The sequence below is a fragment of the Rattus norvegicus genome, chromosome 1 (assembly GCF_036323735.1).
Source record: "Rattus norvegicus strain BN/NHsdMcwi chromosome 1, GRCr8, whole genome shotgun sequence".
NCBI lineage: Eukaryota > Metazoa > Chordata > Mammalia > Rodentia > Muridae > Rattus > Rattus norvegicus.
Genome location: NC_086019.1, coordinates 76852499 through 76873408, shown reverse-complemented (window position 1 = coordinate 76873408; position 20910 = coordinate 76852499). Strand labels below are relative to the sequence as shown.

At 42.4% G+C, this 20910-nt stretch overlaps 1 protein-coding gene across 1 annotated transcript in view; it reads left to right on the top strand.

Moving 5' to 3' along the window:
- Positions 1 to 444: 444 nt before the first annotated feature.
- Positions 445 to 20910, top strand: part of Nlrp5 (NLR family, pyrin domain containing 5) — a 61921-nt gene continuing 41455 nt past the window's right edge. The window contains exons 1-6 of the mRNA XM_063280572.1: positions 445 to 463; positions 1309 to 1383; positions 3438 to 3530; positions 13806 to 13883; positions 15959 to 16036; positions 19224 to 19316. Of these exons, the coding sequence (XP_063136642.1) occupies positions 445 to 463; positions 1309 to 1383; positions 3438 to 3530; positions 13806 to 13883; positions 15959 to 16036; positions 19224 to 19316 (436 nt within the window). The remainder of the gene's footprint in view (positions 464 to 1308; positions 1384 to 3437; positions 3531 to 13805; positions 13884 to 15958; positions 16037 to 19223; positions 19317 to 20910) is intronic.

Below are 20910 nucleotides of genomic sequence, written 5' to 3'. Positions count from 1 at the left end.
ACTTTGCCCACTCCCATGTACCCACACAGAGAGTCCTGATATCCAATCAGAGGAACTGTCCCTAATGAAAAGTGACTCCAAATCCTGACACTTTCTCAGCAGCCCTTGCCCAGTCTCTGATGCGATCTTAAGTGTCTTACCCTTGTACAGGTAGCCCCAGCAGCAGGATTCCTATGCCCAACAGCTGTATGATGTACAGAGGACAGCAGCTAACAGATCTCCTCTTCCTCTGTTCCCTAAATAAGGGGACTTAATACAGATGGTATCTCTGCTCTGAACAAAGAGCAATATCATCTTCCATTCAAAACACCCACATTGAAGTGATCCACAGCTGCCCTTGACTCCAGTTCCACAGACTCCAATGTCCTCTTCTGTCCTCACAGGGAACCTGTAAGAACACATAGACATTGTATTGATCAGGGTTTCTATTTCTTTACAACCATCATGACCAAGAAGCAAATTGGTGAGGAAAGATTTTGTTCTGATTACACATTCGCGTGGCCGTTCATCACCAAAGGACTTCAGGACTGGAACTCACAGAGAGAAGGAACCAGGAGCTTATACATAAGGTCCCTGAGAGATGTTACTTGCTGGCATGAAACCCCTGGCTTGCTAAGCTTGCTCTTTTATAGAACCCAAGACTACCAACCCAGGGACAGCACCATCCACAATGGGCTGGGTCCTCCCCCCTTGATCACTAGTTGAGACAATGCCTTAAGGCTAGGTCTCATGGAGGCATTTCCCCAACTGAAGCTCCTATGTCTGTGGTAACTTCATCTTGTGTCAAGTTGACGCATAAAACCTGCCATTACACACATGTACAAAAACAGATATGAATTAATTTTCAACACCAAGGTGCTTGCCTACAGAAGAAGGAGACCATGGCAAAAAAAAAAAAAAAGACCCACAACAAAAAACACAATGTTGAAGACCATTCTAATTACAAGTATCAATTAAAAGCTAATTATAGTCTAATTAAAAGCTGCTTACTAAGGTCTGAAATTTAAAAGAATTGAGGATTCCTTTAACCAAGATGAACCCTTAATGCCTATAACATGGCACCTCACTGCGAAACCCACCCTGAGCCACTCAGATGTAGAAGTGTAGAATGCACAAGTTAGGGTCCAAATGGAGTACCTTCTCCTATCTCTGCTGCCTTAATGTACTCCTGAGGCAAAGGACCTGGCCTCACAGACTGCACAGGGCATAAACTGTGCAAAGCTTAATCCTCTATGAAATGTGGAAATGAGGTGTTCTCATACCCAGCTGGGATAGTTAGACTGAAATAACTCTTCCTCTCTGTTGCAGAAAGCAAAATCACTCCAGAGAAGTCTGATAAAGCAAGCCCGAAGGATAAAGGATCAGAGGAAGAACAGACATCAGGTTTGCAGGCAGGAGGGGTTGGGGTGTAAAGTTAGGTGCACTTAAAGCCACATGCTGTGCAGGTTTTGATCTGAAGCTTTAGACCCCCGCATTCTCACGTGTGTGCATGCAGGTTGGAGTTGATTAACCAGCACCTACGTCAGGTGGCTCAGAGCTAAGTATAAATCCAGCTCCAGGAAATCCAAGACCTCTGTCATCTGCTGACACAATGCTCATCGATACCCTCACATAGACATAGAATTAAAACTAAAAATAAGACTTTGTGTTAGGGTGGATGTTTCTGTTTCCTGAGTACGAAAACCTAAGGTTGACCTCTGGCACCAACATCCAAATGCCCACACATACTTAACACTTATAACGTACAACACATATATGTACAAGATCGATTCTTCCACATTGTCCACACAGAGGTGTAGCACAGTAACTTGGGGTATCTCAGCCATAGGTGACTGGTCTCTGTGCCTGTCTTTTTACAGTTCGCCCCATTGGCTAAATTGTTGCTTCTTTAACAATGTAGGAGTTTTTATGTGGCTGCAAGATTTGGGGGGTGGTGGGTTCTTGGTTCCATTCATTGTATCATGAATTTTAGAATCACCTTGGCAATTTCTTGAGTGGAAATGATCAGCTAGTCTCCTGATACAGACTGCATTAAATTGCATCTGTGTTTGGGTATATAGGTGTTATTAATTTTGTTGTATCTGGAGGCATTTCTTGGTCACTCAAAGCAATGCTTCCTGTACTATGACCAGAGTTCCATTCCCAGGAACTACCTAAATATACCAGGGGGATGACCATGTGCTTATAATACCACCACCAAGGAGACAGACACAGGAGGATCCCTGGTACTTGCTTGCCAGCCCAGTCTACCATGCTGAAATATAGGTTTAGTGAGACTCTCCAAAACTAAGATTGGAGAACAGAGAGATGGTTCATCAGGAAAGAGCACTTGACCAGTCTTCTGTAGGATCCAGGTTCAGTTTTGAGCTCTGACAATCCAGCTAACATCTGTAAGTCTATTCCAGGGGATGTGCCCTCTTGTGGTCTTAGCAGGCATACCCTGCCTGCACAGGGTACAGGGACATACAGACAGGAATAACATTCTTAAATAAAGATCAATACATCTTTAAAAGTTAATATCGAGAGTGAGTAAGACATGAAAAGTCAACCTTGTTTCCATACATGAGCACACAAATGTGCACATGGACCGACCCCTCCAAGTACACACTGAGAGCTATTACAACCAAGCAGAGGTCAAGCTCCTGCAGAGAAATGATTCCAAATGCTAACACTTCCTCAGGAACCCCTACCAAGTGTCTTAGGCAATTTTAAATGACTCAATCTTGCACAGGTAGTCCCAGCTGCATTACTTCATGTGCCCAACAGATGTATGATGTCCATAGGACAGCAATTCACACCTCTTGTCACCATCATCTGTTGCCTAAGGGTAGGGGGAGATGATGCACATAGTCCCTATGCTTTGAACAAACAGCAATATCATGTTCCATTCAAAACAATCCATGTTCAAGTGACTCAGAGTCCACGTTCTCCTCTGGCCTCCAAGGCCATCTGCCTGCACACAGAAACATGTAGGAAAATGAAATGTATATTTTTTTCCAAAATTTGAAAGGTCCCTGCAGAAGAAAAAGACCACAGGTGACAGCTATGCACCCACACAAGCACACAGAAGTTGGAGACAACTCTAACTACAAGTATTAAGTGAATATCTTCTTTTGCATGTCTGGAAATTGGAGAAATTGAGGTTGAGTAATGAAGATGAACCCTTAAATGCCTATGACACAGAACCCCTTGTGACACCCACCCTATGCCTCTCAAAAGAAGTAGTGTGGAATGCACATGTTGCAGTTCCAGTGGAGCATCTTCGCCTATCTCAGCTGCTTTACTGAACTTCTGAGGCAATGGTCCTGACATCAGAGACTACACAGTACATAAACTGTGCAAAGGCTTCCCTTCATCCTCTATATAGTTTGAAGATGAAGTGTTCTCATCGCCAGCTGGGATACTTAGACTGAATTAACTCTTCCTCTCTATTACAGAAAGCAAAATTACTCCTCCAAGAAAAGATGATAAAGCAATCCCGAAGGAGGAAAGATCAGAGGAGGAACAGACATCATCAGGTTTGGCGGAAGGTGGGGTATAAGGATGGGTGCACTTCAAGCCACATGCTGTGTAGGTTTTTTGTTTTTTGTTTTTTATTAAGTCGAGTATTTCTTATTTACATTTCGATTTGTTATTCCCCTTCCCAGTTTCCCAGCCAACATCCCCCTAACCTCTCCCCCCTCCCCTTCTATATGTTTGTTCCCCTCCCCATCCTCCCCCCATTACCACCCTCCCCGCCAACAACCACATTCACTGGGGGTTCAGTCTTGGCAGGACCAAGGGCTTCCCCTTAAACTGGTGCTCTTACTAGGATATTCATTACTACCTATGAGGTTGGAGCCCAGGGTCAGTCCATGTATAGTCTGTAGGTAGTGGCTTAGTCCCTGGAAGCTCTGGCTGCTTGGCACTGTTGTTCATATGGGGTCTCGAGCCCCTTCAAGCTCTTCCAGTCCTTTCTCTGATACCTTTAACGGGGGACCCATTCTCAGTTCAGTGGTTTGCTGCTGTCATTCGCCTATGTATTTACTGTATTCTGGCTTTGTCTCTCAGGAGAGATCTACATCCAGTTCCTGTCGGCCAGCACTTCTTTGCTTCATCCATCTTATCTAATTGGGTGGCTGAATATGTATGGGACACATGTGGGGCAGGCTCCAAATGGGTGTACCTTCTGCTTCTGTTTTAATCTTTGCCTCTCTATTCCCTGCCAAGGATATTCTTGTTCCCCTTTTAAAGAAGGAGTGAAGCATTCACATTTTGGTCATCCTTCTTGAGTTTCATGTGTTCTGTAGATCTAGAGTGATTCAAGAATTTGGGCTAATAGCCACTTATCAATAAGTGCATACCATGTGTGTTTTTCTGTGATTAGGTTACCTCACTCAGGATATTTTCCAGTTCCATTCATTTGTCTATGAATTTCATAAAGTCGTTGTTTTTGATAGCTGAGTAATGTTCCATTGTGTAGATGTACCACATTTTCTGTATCCATTCCTCTGTTGAAGGGCATCTGGGTTCTTTCCAGTTTCTGGCTATTATAAATAAGGCTGCTATGAACATAGTGGAGGATATGTCTTTGTTATATGTTGAAGCATCTTTGGGTATATGCCCAAGAGAGGTATAGGTGGGTCCTCAGGTAGTTCAATGTCCAATTTTCTGAGGAACCTCCAGACTGATTTCCAGAATGGTTGTACCAGTCTGCAATCCCACCAACAATGGAGGAGTGTTCTCTTTCTCCACATCCTCGCCAGCATCTGCTGTCACCTGAGTTTTTTATCTTCGCCATTCTCACTGGTGTGAGGTGAAATCTCAGGGTTGTTTTGATTTGCATTTCCCTTATGACTAAAGATGTTGAACATTTCTTTAGGTGTTTCTCAGCCATTCGGCATTCGTCAGCTGTGAATTCTTTGTTTAGCTCTGAACCCGATTTTTTAATAGGGTTATTTGTCTCCCTGCGGTCTAACTTCTTGAGTTCTTTGTATATTTTGGATATAAGCCCTCTGATCTTTTCCCAATCTGTTGGTTGCCGTTTTCTCCTAAGAACAGTGTCCTTTCCCATATATAAGCTTTGTAGATTTATGAGATCCCACTAGTCGATTCTTGATCTTAGAGCATAAGCCATTGGTGTTTTGTTCAGGAAATTTTCTCCAGTGCCCATGTGTTCGAGATGCTTCCCCACTTATTCTTCTATTAGTTTGAGTGTATCTGGTTTGATGTGGAGGTCCTTGATCCACTTGGACCTAAGCTTTGTACAGGGTGAATGTCATGGATCGATCTGCATTCTTCTACATGTACCTCCACTTGAACCAGCACCATTTGCTGAAAATGCTATCTTCTTTCCATTGGATGGTTTTGGCTCCTTTGTCAAAAATCAAGTGACCATAGGTGTGTGGGTTCATTTCTGGGTCTTCAATTCTATTCCACTGGTCTATCTGTCTGTCTCTGTACCAATACTATGCACTTTTTATCACTATTGCTCTGTAATACTAATTGAGTTCAGGGATAGTGATTCCCCCAGAAATCCTTTTATTGTTGAGGGGATAGTTTTAGCTACCTGGGTTTTTTGTTATTCCAAATGAATTTCCAAATTGTTCTGTCTAACTCTCTGAAGAATTGGATTGGTAATTTGATAGGGATTGCATTGAATCTGTAGATCGCTTTTGGTAAAATGGCCATTTTTACTATGTTGATTCTGCCAATCCATGAGCATGGGAGATCTTTCCATCTTCTGAGGTCTTCTTCAATTTCTTTCTTCAGAGGCTTGAAGATCTTATCATACAGATCTTTTACTTGCTTGGTCACAGTCACACCGAGGATTTTATATTATTTGGGACTATTATGAAAGGTGTCTTTTCCCTAATTTCTTTCTCAGCTTGTTTCTCTTTTGTGTAGAGGAAGGCTACTGATTTATTTGAGTTAATTTTATACCCAGCCACTTTGCTGAAGTTGTTTATCAGCTGTAGTAGTTCTCTGGTGGAACTTTTGGGATCACTTAAATATACTATCATGTCATCTGCAAATAGTGATATTTTGACTTCTTCTTTTCCAATCTGTATCCCCTTGATCTCCTTTTGTTGTCTGATTGCTCTGGCTAGAACTTCAAGAACTATATTGAATAAGTAGGGAGAGAGTGGGCAGCTTTGTCTAGTCCCTGATTTTAGTGGGATTGCTTCAAGTTTCTCTCCATTTAGTTTAATGTTAGCTACTGGTTTGCTGTATATGGCTTTTACTATGTCTAGGTATGGGCCTTGAATTCCTATTCTTTCCAGGACTTTTATCATGAAGGGGTGTTGAATTTTGTCAAATGCTTTCTCAGCATCTAATGAAATGATCATGTGGTTTTGTTGTTTCAGTTTGTTTAGATAATGGATCACGTTGATGGTTTTCCATATATTAAACCATCCCTGCATGCCTGGGATGAAGCCTACTTGATCATGGTGAATGATTGTTTTGATGTGATCTTGGATTCGGTTTGCCAGAATTTTATTGAGTATTTTTGCGTTGATATCCATAATGGAAATTGGTCTGAAGTTCTTTCTTTGTTGGGTCTTTGTGTGGTTTGGGTATAAGTGTAATCATGGCTTCATAGAAGAAGTTCTGTAGTGCTCCATCTGTTACAATTTTGTGGAATAGTTTGGATAGTATTGGTATGATGTCTTTTATGAAGGTCTGATAGAATTCTGCACTGAACTCGTCTGGACCTGGGCTCTTTTTGGTTGGGAGGCCTTTAATTACTGCTTCTGTTTCCTTAGGAGTTATGGGGTTGTTTAACTGGTTTATCTGTTCCTGATTTAACTTCGGTACCTGGTATCTGTCTAGGAAATTGTCCATTTCCTGGAGATTTTCCAGTTTTGTTGAATATAGGCTTTTGTAGTAGGATCGGATGATTTTTTGAATTTCCTCTGATTCTGCAGTTATGTCTCCCTATTTATTTCTGATTTTGTTAATTTGGACACACTCTGTGTCCTGTGGTTAGTCCTGCTAAGGTTTTATCTATTCTTTTAATTTTTCTCAATGAACAAGCTTTTGATTTTGTTGAGGTGTTTTCTTTTTTCTTTTCTTTTTTCTTTTTTTTTTTTTTTTTGCATAGTCCTTTTAGTTTCTACTTGGTTGATTTCAGCTCTGAGTTTGATTATTTCCTGCCTTCCTCTCCTCCTGGGTGTATTTGCTTCTTTCTGTTTTAGAGCTTTTAGGTGTGCTATCAAGCTGCTTATATATGCTTGTGCCTGTTTCTTTCTGCAGTCGCTCAGAGCTCTGAGTATTCCTCTTAGCACAGCTTTCATTGTGTCCCAAAAACTTGGGTATCATGTACCTTCCTTTTCATTAAATTCTAAGAAGTCTTTAATTTCTTTATTTCTTCCTTGACCAGGTTATCATTGAGTAAAGCATTATTCAACATCCAGGTATATGTGGGCTTTCTTCCCTTATTGTTATTGAAGACCAGCTTTAGCCCATGGTGGTCTGATACGACTCATGGAATTATTTCTATCTTTCTGTACCTGTTGAGGCCCGTTTTTTGACCGATTATATGGTCAGTTTTGGAGAAAGTACCATGAGGAGCTGAGAAGAATGTATATCCTCTTGCTTTAGAATAGAATGTTCTATAAACATCTGTTAAGTCCATTTGGCTCATGACTTCTCTTAGTCTGTCTAGTCTTTGTTTAATTTCTGTTTCCATGATCTGTCCATTGATGAGAGTGGGGTGTTGAAATCACCTACTATTATTGTGTGAGGTGCAATGTGTGTTCTGAGCTTTAGTAAAGTTTCTTTTACATATGTAGATGCCCTTATATTTGGGGCATAGATATTTAGGATGAGAGTTCTTCTTGGTGGATTTTTCCTTTGATAAATATGAAGTGTCCTTATCTTTTTTGATGACTTCTAGTTGAAATTTGATTTTATTTGATATTAGAATGGCTACTCCAGCTTGCTTCTTCCAACCATTTGCTTGGAAAGGTGATTTCCAGCCTTTCACTCTGAGGTAGTGTCTGTCTTTCTCTCTTAGGTGTGTTTCCTGTAGGCAGCAGAATGCAGGGTCCTCATTGCGTATCTAGTTTGTTGATCTATGTCTTTTTATTGGGGAGTTGAGACCATTGATGTTGAGAGATATTAAGGAATAGTGATTATTGCTTCCTGTTATATTCATATTTAGATATGAGGTTATGTTTGTGTGCTTTTCTTCTCTTTGTTTTGTTGCCAAGACGATGAGTTTCTTGCTTTTTCTAGGGTGTAGCTTGCCTCCTTATGTTGGGCTTTACCATTTATTATCCTTTGTAGTACTGGATTTGTAGAAAAATATTGTGTAAATTTGGTTTTTTCATGGAATATCTTGGTTTCTCCATCTATGTTAATTGAGATTTTTGCAGGATACAGTAACCTGGGCTGGCATTTGTGTTCTCTTAGGTTCTGTATGACACCTGTCCAGGATATTCTGGCTTTCATAGTCTCTGGCGAAAAGTCTGGTGTGATTCTGATATGTCTGCCTTTATATGTTACTTGACCTCTTTCCCTTACTGCTTTTAATATTCTTTCTTTATTTTGTGCGTTTGGGGTTTTGACTATTATGTGACGGGAGGAGTTTCTTTTCTGGTCCAATCTATTTGGAGTTTTGTAGGCTTCTTGTATGCTTATGGGTATCTCTTTCTTTAGGTTAGGGAAGTTTTCTTCTATGATTTTGTTGAAGATATTTACTGGTCCTTTGAGCTGGGAGTCTTCACTCCCTTCTATACCTATTATCCTTAGGTTTGATCTTCTCATTGAGTCCTGGATTTCCTGTATGTTTTGGACCAGTAGCTTTTTCCGCTTTACATTATGTTTGATGGTTGAGTCGATGATTTCTATGGAATCTTCTCCTCCAGAGATTCTCTCTTCTATCTCCTGTATTCTGTTGGTGAAACTTGTATCTATGGCTCCTTGTCTCTTCTTTTGGTTTTTCTATATCCAGGGTTGTTTCCATGTGTTCTTTCTTGATTGCTTCTATTTCCATTTTTAATTCCTTAAACTGTTTGATTGTGTTTTCCTGGAATTCTTTCAGGGATTTTTGTGATTCCTCTCTGTTGGCTTCTACTTGTTTATTTATGTTTTCCTGTGTTTCTCTAAGGGAGTTCTTCACGTCTTTCTTGAAGTCCTCCAGCATCATGATCAAATATGATTTTGAAACTAGATCTTGCTTTTCTGGTGTGTTTGGATATTCCGTGTTTGCTTTGGTGGGAGAATTGGGCTCCGATGATGCCATGTAGTCTTGGTTTCTGTTGCTTGGATTCCTGCGTTTGCCTCTCGCCATCAAATTATCTCTAGTGTTACTTTGTTCTGCTATTTCTGACAGTGGCTAGACTGTCCTTATAAGCCTGTGTGTCAGGGGTGCTGTAGACCTGTTTTCCTGTTTTCTTTCAGCCAGTTATGGGAACAGAGTATTCTGCTTTCAGGCGTGTAGTTTTTCCTATCTACAGGTCTTCAGCTGTTCCTGTGGGCCTGTGTCCTGAGGCCACTAGTCAGGTCACTTGTAGCAGAAAAGTTGGTCTTGCCTGTGGTCCCGAGGCTCAAGTTTGCACATGGGCTGTTGCTTATGAGCTCTCGGAGAGGGCAGCAACCAGGAGGACCTGCGCCGCCCTTTCCGGGAGACCCCCGTGCACCAGGGTCCCAGATTGCCTTTGGTGTTTTCCTCTGGAGTCAGAAATGTGGGCAGTGTGTAGTCTCTTCTGGCTTCCCAGGTGTGTCTGTCTCTCTGAAGCTTTAGCTCTCCCTCCCACCGATTTGGGTGCAGAGAACTGTTTATCCGGTCGGTCCCTTCAGGTTCTGGTGGTGTCTTGGGCACCCCTAGTTACATTTCTAAAGAGGAAGTAGACAATGGGGAACATCTATGCACCCACAACAAGAACACACAAACCTGAAGACAACTCTAATTACAAGTATCAGTTACCTGAGAATTAAATCTCATACAAGCTGTTTCCACAGGTCAGAAATTGGAAGGAATTGGGGATGAATAACAAAGATGTACCTTAACTGCCTATAACCCAGCACCTCCTTGTGTGACACCCACCCTAAGCCGGTCAGAAGAACTAGGAGATAATGCACATGGTAGGGTTCAAATGGGAGCATCTTTGCCTATCCCTACTGCTTTACTGTACTTGAGAGACAAAGGGCCTGACATCAAAGACTATAAGGAATATAACTTTAGCAGAAGCTTGCCTAATACTCTATGTAGCTTGGACAGGAACTGTTTCATCCCAACATGGGCAATAAGTTATTAACTCTTTGTTTTGTTCCAGAAAGCACTACAACTCCTCCAAAAAAAGATGATAAAGCAATCCCAAAGAAAGAAGGATCAGAGGAGGAACAGATATCACCAGGTTTGCAGAATGGGTGGGATGTAAAGATAGTTACACTTAAAGCCACATGCTGTGTAGGTTTTTCTCACATGAATTAGACCTCCAAATTCTTTTTTTTTCATTATTGGAAATTCCATCTTTATTGTTTTCAAATTATTTTGTTTGAATGCAGACATCCTCACCAATTAACACATTATCATGGCTAATTTTAAATTTATGACAAAGTTGAGAAGTCACAGACAGAATGACCACACAATCTGATTTTTTTTATTAACTTGAGTATTTCTTATATACATTTCGAGTGTTATTCCCTTTCCCGGTATCCAGGCAAACATCCCCCTCCCCCTCCCCTTCCTTATGGGTGTTCCCCTCCCAACCCTCCCCCCATTGCCGCCCTCCCCCCAATAGTCTAGTTCACTGGGGGTTCAGTCTTAGCAGGACCCAGGGCTTCCCCTTCCACTGGTGCTCTTACTAGGATATTCATTGCTACCTATGAGGTCAGAGTCCAGGGTCAGTCCATGTATAGTCTTTAGTTAGTGGCTTAGTCCCTGGAAGCTCTGGTTGCTTGGCATTGTTATACATATGGGGTCTCGAGCCCCTTCAAGCTCTTCCAGTTCTTTCTCTGATTCCTTCAATGGGGTCCTATTCTCAGTTCAGTGATTTGTTGCTGGCATTCGCCTCTGTATTTGCTGTATTCTGGCTGTGTCTCTCAGGAGAGATCTACATCCGGTTCCTGTCAGCCTGCCCTTCTTTGCTTCATCCATCTTGTCTAATTGGATGGCTGTATATGTATGGGCCACATGTGGGGCAGGCTCTGAATGGGTGTTCCTTCAGTCTCTGTTTTAATCTTTGCCTCTCTCTTCCCTGCCAAGGGTATTCTTGTTCCCCTTTTAAAGAAGGAGTGAAGCATTCACATTTTGATCATCCGTCTTGAGTTTCATTTGTTCTAGGCATCTAGGGTAATTCAAGCATTTGGGCTAATAGCCACTTATCAATGAGTGCATACCATGTATGTCTTTCTGTGATTGGGTTAGCTCACTCAGGATGATGTTTTCCAGTTCCAACCATTTGCCTACGAATTTCATAAAGTCGTTGTTTTTGATAGCTGAGACCTCCAAATTCTTATGTGTGCTCATGCAGATTGGAGTTGATTTAAGAGCACCCACATCAGGTGTTTGAGCTGGGTATAAGTTCATCTCCAAGAAATCCATCACCTCTGTCATCTCCTGGCACAAGGCTCATACGTACCCACACATAGACATGGAATCAAAAGCTAAACATAAGTCTTTAAGGTGCATGTTTCCTAAGAGGACCTGAGGTTGACCTCTGACCTCAACATCAACATGCACAAACATGATTCACACTTTTCACATATGACACACATATGTACACGAAAAATTCTTCCATATTGTCAAGACAAGTTTGGGAGGTTATTTTTAGTTTCTCTGCCCTAGGTGACAGAACTCTGTGCCTGTCATCATATAGCTATCCACATTAGCTTAAATGTTCTTCCTTCAGGGTATAAGACCTTCTATGTATCTGCAAGATATGGGGAGTGGTAGGTTCTTGGTTCCAGTCATTGTCTCAAGAATTTTAAAAGCACCTTGAAAATTTCTTGGAGGCAAATGATCACCTAGGTTCCTGATATAGACTGCATTAAATTGCATCTCTCTTTGACCATATAGCTGTTATTTATAAGGTTGAATCTGGAGGCTGGGCTTGGTCAGTCAAGTATTAATTCCTACATTAGGACCAGAGTTCAATTCCCAGAACCTATCTAGATATTCCAGATGGTAGGATCCTGTACCTATAATACCACTACCAAGGGGGCAGAGACAGGAGGGTCCCTGGTGCTTGCTGGTCAGGCCAGTCTAACAGGGTGAGATCCAAGTTTAGTGACTCAATAAATAAGATTGATGATGAGAGACAGGGCTCAGAGAGTAAGATAACTTGGCCACTCTGCTAGAGGAGGCAGGTTCAGTTTTGAGGTCCCACAGGCCAGCTCATATCTATAAGTCTAGTCCCAGGACATCAGCCCTCTTGTCGTCTCAGCAGGCACAGCCTCCACAACACACAGGGACACACATACCGGAAAAGTATTCTTAAATATAAAGACATGGTAAACACATCTTTGAACATTAAGATAGTATGTGACTGAGAAAGGCATAAAAACTCAACCTCTTCTCCATATTTGTACACACAAATGTGCACATGGACTTGCCCAATCCCATGTACCCACACAGAGAGTCCTGAGATCCAAGTAGATGACCTGACTCTACAGAAAACTGACTTCAAATCCTGACACTTTTTCAGCAGCCCTTACCCAATCTCTGATGCAGTTTTCACTGTCTTGGTCTTAGCAGAGGTAGCCCCACCTGCAGGATTTCCTATCCCCAACAGCTGTATAATGTAAGGAGGACAGCAGTTAACAGATCTCCTCTTTCTCTGTTCTCTAAGAATGGGTGGGGGACTTAATACAGATGGGATCTCTGCTCTGAACAAAAAGCAATATCATCTTCCATTCATTACACACATGTTCACCAGAGCTGCCCTTGACTCCAGTTCCACAGAGTCCAGTGTCCTCTTCTGTCCTCCAAGGGCAACTGTAAGAATGCATAGACATTGTCTTAGTCAGGGTTTCTATTCTATTCCTGCAAAAAATAACATGGCCAAGAAGCAAGTTGTTGAGGAAAGGGTTTATTCTGCTTTCACATTCACATTGCTGTTCATCACCAAAGGATGGAACACAGAGTAGGAATCAGAAGATGATACAGAGGCCCCAGAGAGATGTTACTGGCATGCAACCCCCCCCCGACTTCCTCTTGTATAGAAGCCAAGACTACCAAACCAGGGACAGCACAACCCACAATGGACTGGGTCCTCCCCCCTTGATCACTAGTTGAGACAATGCCTTACAGCTAGGTCTCATGGATGCATTTTCCTCAACTGAAGCTCCTTTCTGTGATAACTTCAGCTTGTGTCAAGTTGACACACAAAACCAATGACTACAGACATGTACAAAAAAAAGGATATAAATTATTCTTGAAACAAAGATTGGTGCCTAGAAAAGAACTAGACCATGACAAACAACTGTGGACCCACAACAACAAACACAATGTTGAAGACCATTCTGATTACAAATATCAATTAAAAGCTAATTACAATCTCTAAATTTAAAGGAATTGAGAATGAATAACCAAGATGAACCCTTAATGCCCATAACATGGTATCTCATTGTGAAACCACCCTAAGCCACTCAGATGTAGTAGTGTAGAATGCTCAAGGTAGGGTCCAAATGGTGGAGCATCTTTGCCTCTCTCTGCTGCTTTAATGTACTCAGGGGCAAAGGACGTGGCCTCACAGACTACACAGGGCATAAACTGTGCAAAAGCTTGCCTTAATCCTCTATGTAATGTGGAAATGAGGTGTTCTCATCCCCAGATGAGATAGTTAGACTGAGTTAACTCTTCCTCTCTGTTACAGAAAGCAAAACGACTCCTCCAGAAAAAGGTGCTAAAATGATTCCAGAATTCCAAGGACCAGAGCAGGAACAGACATCAGGTTTGCAGGAGGGGTGTGGTGTAAAAATGGGTACACGTAAAGCCACGTGCTGTATGGTCTTTTATCTGAAGAATTACACCCACAAATTCTTATGTGTGTGCATGCAGGATTGCAGTTCGGTTACCCACATCCACATCTGCTTCTCTGAGCTACATGTAATTCAGGCTCCAAGAAATCCAATGCCTCCGTCTTCTGCTGGCACAAGGCTCATAAACGTATCCACACGGACATATAATTAAAAATTAAAAATAAGTCTTTGTTTTGAGGTGGTTGTTTCCTGAGGGAAGAAACCTAAGGTTGACCTCTGGCAGGCATTTCAACATGACACACATACTTCACACTTATCACATACAGCATACATGTGTACACAATATTTCAATATTGGCAAGATAGAGGTTTAGAAGTATAATTTTGGGTGCCTCAGCCATAGCTGAAAATTCTCTGTGCCTGTCTTTATACTGCTGTCCCCACTGGCTTACACTAAATATGTTGTTTCTATCAGGGTATATATGACTGTAATTGTCTTCAAGATTTGAGGAGGCATTCTTAGTTCCATTGGGTCATATCTCCAATTTTGAAATTGCCTTGACAAATTCTTGGAAATAGAAATAGTCTGCTAGGCTCCAGATATGGACTGCACTAACGGCATTGTGTTTGGGTATATAGCTGTCATGAAAAGGGTTTAATCTGCAGGCTGGTCTCACTCAATAAAGAAATTCTTCCTGCACTAGGACCAGAGTTCAATTCCCAAAATCTACCTAGATATGCCTGGGGGAGGGGCATGTGCCTATGAAACCTCCACCATGGAGGCAGAGACAGGAGGATCCCTGCTGCTTGCTGGCCAGTCCAGTCTACCATGGTGAGATCCAGGTTTAGTGAGACTCTCCAAAACTAAGATTGGAGACAAGAGACAGGGCTGGGAGGGTCAACATCACTTGCCTACTGTCTTGGAGAATGCAAAATCAGTTTTCATTTCTCACATGCCAGCTCATATCCGTAAGTCTAGTGTCAAGGAATTTGCCCTCTTGTAGTCTAAGTAGGTATAGCCTGACTGGCACAGGGTACAGCGACATCCGTACAGGAAGAGCATTCTTAAAGATAAATACATCTTTAAAAGTTAAGACTGAGAGTGACTGAGAAAGACATGAAAGGTCAACCTGTTGTCCACCGATGGTCACAGAATTTGCACATGGACCTGCCAGCATGTATGTACACACAGAGCTGTGGCAACTAAGAGGAGGAGCTGCTTCAGAGCAGCAACTCCAAATGCTGACCCTTCCTCAGGAGCCCGCACCCAAACTCTGGTGCAATTTTAAGTGTCTGACGTTTGCACAGGGAGTCTCAGCTGCATGATTTCATGTGCCCAGCAGCTCCATCATGTCCAAAGGATAGCAGTTCATATCTCTCCTCCCCACCCTCTGTTCCCTTAGGATTGGAAGCTCATAGAGATGGTATCTCTGCTTTGAAGAGTAAAATCCTGTTCCACTTATAGCACACACATTGAAGTGGCTCACAGCTGCCTTTAACTCCAGTTCCACAGAGCTCCATGTCCTCTTCTGGCTCCCTAGGGCACCTGTGTGAATACATAGACATGTCCCAATCAATAAAATGTATTCTTTTCAAAACCTAGTTACATTTCTAAAGAGGAAGTAGAAAATCGGGAGCATCTGTGCACCCACAACAAGACACACAAACCTGAAGACAACCCTAATTACAAGTATCAGTTATCCGCAAATTAAATCTCATACAAGCTGCTTCTACAGGTCAGAAATTGGAAGGGATTGGGGATGAATAATAAAGATGAACCTTAACTGCCTATGACCCAGCACCTCCTTGTGACACACACCCTAAGCCTCACAGAAGAACTAGGAGATAATGCACATGTCAGGGTTCAGATGTGAGCATCGTTGCCTCTCTCTGTTGCTTTACTGTACTTCTGAGACAGAGGGCCTGACACCAAAATTATAAGGACATAAACCAAGCAGAGGCTTGCGTTAACGCTCTATGTAGTTTGGACATGACCTGTTCTCATCCCAATGTCGGCAATAAATTATTAACTCTATCTTTGGTTGCAGAAAGCCCAACAACTCCTCCAAAAAAAGATGATAAAGCAATCCTGAAGGACGAAGGATCAGAGGAGGAACAGATATCAGGTTTGCTGGTGGGGTGGGGTGTAAAGATGGGTTCACTTAAAGTCACATGCTGTGTAGGTTGTGATCTGAAGCTTTAGACCCCTGCATTCTCATGTGTGTGCATGCAGATTGGAGCTGATTTAATAGCACCTACGTCAGGTGGCTCAGAGCTGGGTATAAATTCATCTCCAAGAAATCCAACACCTCTGTCGTCTCCTGGCACAAGGCTCATACATACCCACCATAGACATGGAATTGAAAGTTAAAAATAAGTTTGTTTTAAGGGGGATATTTCCTGAGGAAGGACACCTAACATTGACCACTGGCACCAACATCAACATGACACACACATACTTAACAGTGATCACATACCACACACATCTGTACATGATTAATTCTTCTACATTGTCGACACAGAGGTGTGGGAGGGTAATGTTGGGTTTCTCAGCACTAGGTGACTAGTCTCTGTGCCTGTCATTTTACAGCTTTCCCCATTAGCCTATATGCTGTTTCTTTCACGGTATATGACTTTTATGTGTCTGCTAGATATTAGGGGGTGGTTAGTTCTTGGTTCCATTGATTTGTATCATAAATTTTAAATCGCCTTGACAATTTCATAGAGGGAAATGATCAGCTAGGTTCCTGATGTGCACTGCATTAAATTTCATCTGTGTTGGGGTAAATAACTGTTATCAAGGTTGAATCTGGATACAAAGACATGGTAAACACATCTTAAACATTAAGATTGTGTGTGACTGAGAAAGACATGAAAAGTCAACCTCTTGTCCATATTTGTGCACACAATTCTGCTCTGCACGTGGACTTGCCCATCCCAAGTACCCACACAGAGTGCTGACATCCAAGTAGAGGACCCGACCTTACAGAAAAGTGATTCCAAATCCCAACACTTCCTCAACAGCCCTTACCCAATCTATGATGCCATTTTAAGTGTCTTAGTCTTGTACAGGTAGCCAAACTGCATGATTTCCTATGCCCAACAGCTGTTTGATGCTCAGAGGCAGGAGGTAACAGATCTTCTTCCTCTCTTCCCTTAAAAAAGGGTGGGGGAATTAATACAGATGGTATCTCTCCTTTTAACAAACAAAATCCTGTTCCATTCAATACACCCACATTCAGGTGATCACTTGGTCCACAGCTGCCCTTGACTCCAGTATGACAGAGTCCAGTTTCTCCTTCTGTCCTCCCAGAGAACCCATAAAAACACATAATAAACATTGTCTTAGTCAGTTTTTATTTCTGCACACATCATGACCAAGAAGCAGGTTGGTGAAGAAAGGGTTTATTGTGCTTACACATTCACATGGCTGTTCATCACCAAAGGCAGTCAGAACTAGAACTCAGACAGGGCAGGACTCAAAAGCCAATATAGAGGCCCCAGAGAGATGTTACTTACTGACATGCAACCCCTGGCTTGCTCAGCTTGCTCTTGTATAGAAGCCAAGACTACCAGGCCAGGGACAGAACCATCCACAATGGGCCGGGTCCTCCCGCCTTGATCACTAGTAGAAACAATACCGATTCTTCTACATTGTCCACACAGAGGTGTGGCACAGTAATTTGGGGTATCTCAGCCCTAGATGACTGGTCTCTGTGCCTGTCTTTTTACAGTTCGCCCCATTGGCTAAATTGTTGCTTCTTTAACAATGTAGGAGTTTTTATGTGGCTGCAAGATTTGGGGGGTGGTGGGTTCTTGGTTCCATTCATTGTATCATGAATTTTAGAATCACCTTGGCAATTTCTTGAATGGAAATGATCAGCTAGTCTCCTGATATAGACTGCATTAAATTGCATCTGTGTTTGGGTATATAGGTGTTATTAATTTTGTTGTATCTGGAGGCATTTCTTGGTCACTCAAAGCAATGCTTCCTGTACTATGACCAGAGTTCCATTCCCAGGAACTACCTAAATATACCAGGGGATGACCATGTGCTTATAATACCACCACCAAGGAGACAGACACAGGAGGATCCCTGGTACTTGCTTGCCAGCCCAGTCTACCATGCTGAAATATAGGTTTAGTGAGACTCTCCAAAACTAAGATTGGAGAACAGAGAGAGGGCTCATCGGGTAGTATCATTTGACCAGTCTTCTGTAGGATCCAGGTTCAGTTTTGAACTCCAACAATCCAGCTAACATCTGTAAGTCTATTCCAGGTGATGTGCCCTCTTGTGGTCTTAGCAGGCATACCCTGCCTGCACAGGGTACAGGGACAGACAGACAGGAATAACTTTCTTAAATAAAGATCAATACATCTTTAAAAGTTAATATTGAGAGTGAGTAAGACATGAAAAGTCAACCTTGTTTCCATACATGAGCACACAAATGTGCACATGGACCACCCCCTCCAAGTACACACTGAGAGCTATTACAACCAAGCAGAGGTCAAGCTCCTGCAGAGAAATGATTCCAAGTGCTGACACTTCCTCAGGAGCCCCTACCAAGTGTCTTAGGCAATTTTAAATGACTCAATCTTGCACAGGTAGTCCCAGCTGCATGACTTCATGTGCCCAACAGATGTACGATGTCCATAGGACAGCAGGTCACACCTCTCCTCCCCATCCTCTAGTTCCTAAGGGTGGGAGGAGATGATACACATTGTCCCTCTGCTTTGAACAAACAGCAATATCCTGTTCCATTCAAAACAATCCATGTTCAAGTGACTCAGAGTCCATGTTCTCCTCTGGCCTCCAAGGCCATCTGCCTGCACACAGAAACATGTAGGAAAATGTAGGAAAAAAATATTTTTTCCAACATTTGAAAGGTCCCTGCAGAAGAAAAAGACCACAGGTGACACCTGTGCAGCACACAAACAAACAAAAGTTGAAGACAACTCTAATTACAAGTATTAAGTGAATATCTGCTTTTGCATGTCTGGAAATTGGAGAAATTGAGGTTGAGTAATGAAGATGAACCCTTAAATGCCTATGACACAGAACCCCTTGTGACACCCACCCTATGCCTCTCAAAAGAAGTAGTGTGGAATGCACATGTTGCAGTCCCAGTGGAGCATCTTCGCCTATCTCAGCTGCTTTACTGAACTTCTGAGGCAATGGTCCTGACATCAGAGACTACACAGTACATAAACTGTGCAAAGGCTTCCCTTCATCCTCTATATAGTTTGAAGATGAAGTGTTCTCATCGCCAGCTGGGATACTTAGACTGAATTAACTCTTCCTCTCTATTACAGAAAGCAAAATTACTCCTCCAAGAAAAGATGATAAAGCAATCCCGAAGGAGGAAAGATCAGAGGAGGAACAGACATCATCAGGTTTGGCGGAAGGTGGGGTATAAGGATGGGTGCACTTCAAGCCACATGCTGTGTAGGTTTTTTGTTTTTTGTTTTTTATTAAGTCGAGTATTTCTTATTTACATTTCGATTTGTTATTCCCCTTCCCAGTTTCCCGGCCAACATCCCCCTAACCTCTCCCCCTCCCCTTCTATATGTTTGTTCCCCTCCCCATCCTCCCCCCATTACCACCCTCCCCCCCCCAACAACCACATTCACTGGGGTTCAGTATTGGCAGGACCAAGGGCTTCCCCTTCCACTGGTGCTCTTACTAGGCTATTCATTGCTACCTATGAGGTCAGAATCCAGAGTCAGTCCATGGGTAGTGACTTAGTCCCTGGAAGCTCTGGCTGCTTGGCACTGTTGTTCATATGGGGTCTCAAGCCCCTTCAAGGTCTTCCAGTCCTTTCTCTGATTCTTTTAATGGGGGACCCATTCTCAGTTCAGTGGTTTGCTGCTGGCATTCGCCTATGTATTTGCTATATTCTGGCTGTGTCTCTCAGGAGAGATATACATCCAGCTCCTGTCGGTCTGCACTTCTTTGCTTCATCCATTTTATCTAATTGAGTAGCTGAATATGTATGGGACACATGTAGGGCAGGCTCCAAATGGGTGTTCCTTCTGCCTCTGTTCTAAACTTTGCCTTCCTATTCCCTGCCAAGGGTACTCTTGTTCCCCTTTTAAAGAAGGAGTGAAGCATTCACATTTTGGTCATCCTTCCTGAGTTTCATGTGTTCTGTAGATCTAGAGTGATTCAAGCATTTGGGCTAATAGCCACTTATCAATGAGTGCATACCATGTGTGTTTTTCTGTGATTAGGTTACCTTACTCAGGATGATATTTTCCAGTTCCATCCATTTGCCTATGAATTTCATAAAGTCGTTGTTTTTGATAGCTGAGTAATATTCCATTGTGTAGATGTACCACATTTTCTGTATCCATTCCTCTGTTGAAGGGCATCTGGGTTCTTTCCAGCTTCTGGCTATTATAAATAAGGCTGCTATGAACATAGTTGAGGATGTGTCTTTGCTATATGTTGGAGCATTTTGGGTATATGCCCAAGAGAGGTTTGGTGGGTCCTCAGGTACTTCAATGTCCAATTTTCTGAGGAACTCCAGACTGATTTCCAGAATGGCTGTACCAGTCTGCAATCCCACCAACAATGGACGAGTGTTCCTCTTTCTCCACATCCTCACCAGCATCTGCTGTCACCTGAGTTTTTGATCTTAGCCATTCTCACTGGTGTGAGGTGAAATCTCAGGGTTGTTTTGATTTGCATTTCCCTTATGGCTAAAGATGTTGAACATTTCTTTAGGTGTTTCTCAGCCATTCAGCATTCCTCAGCTGTGAATTCTTTGTTTAGCTCTGAACCCGATTTTTTAATAGGGTTATTTGTCTCCCTGCGGTCTAACTTCTTGAGTTCCTTGTATATTTTGGATATAAGCCCTCTGATCTTTTCCCAATCTGTTGGTTGCCGTTTTCTCCTAAGAACAGTGTCCTTTCCCATATATAAGCTTTGTAGTTTTATGAGATCCCATTAGCCGATTCTTCATCTTAGAGCATAAGCCATTGGTGTTTTGTTCAGGAA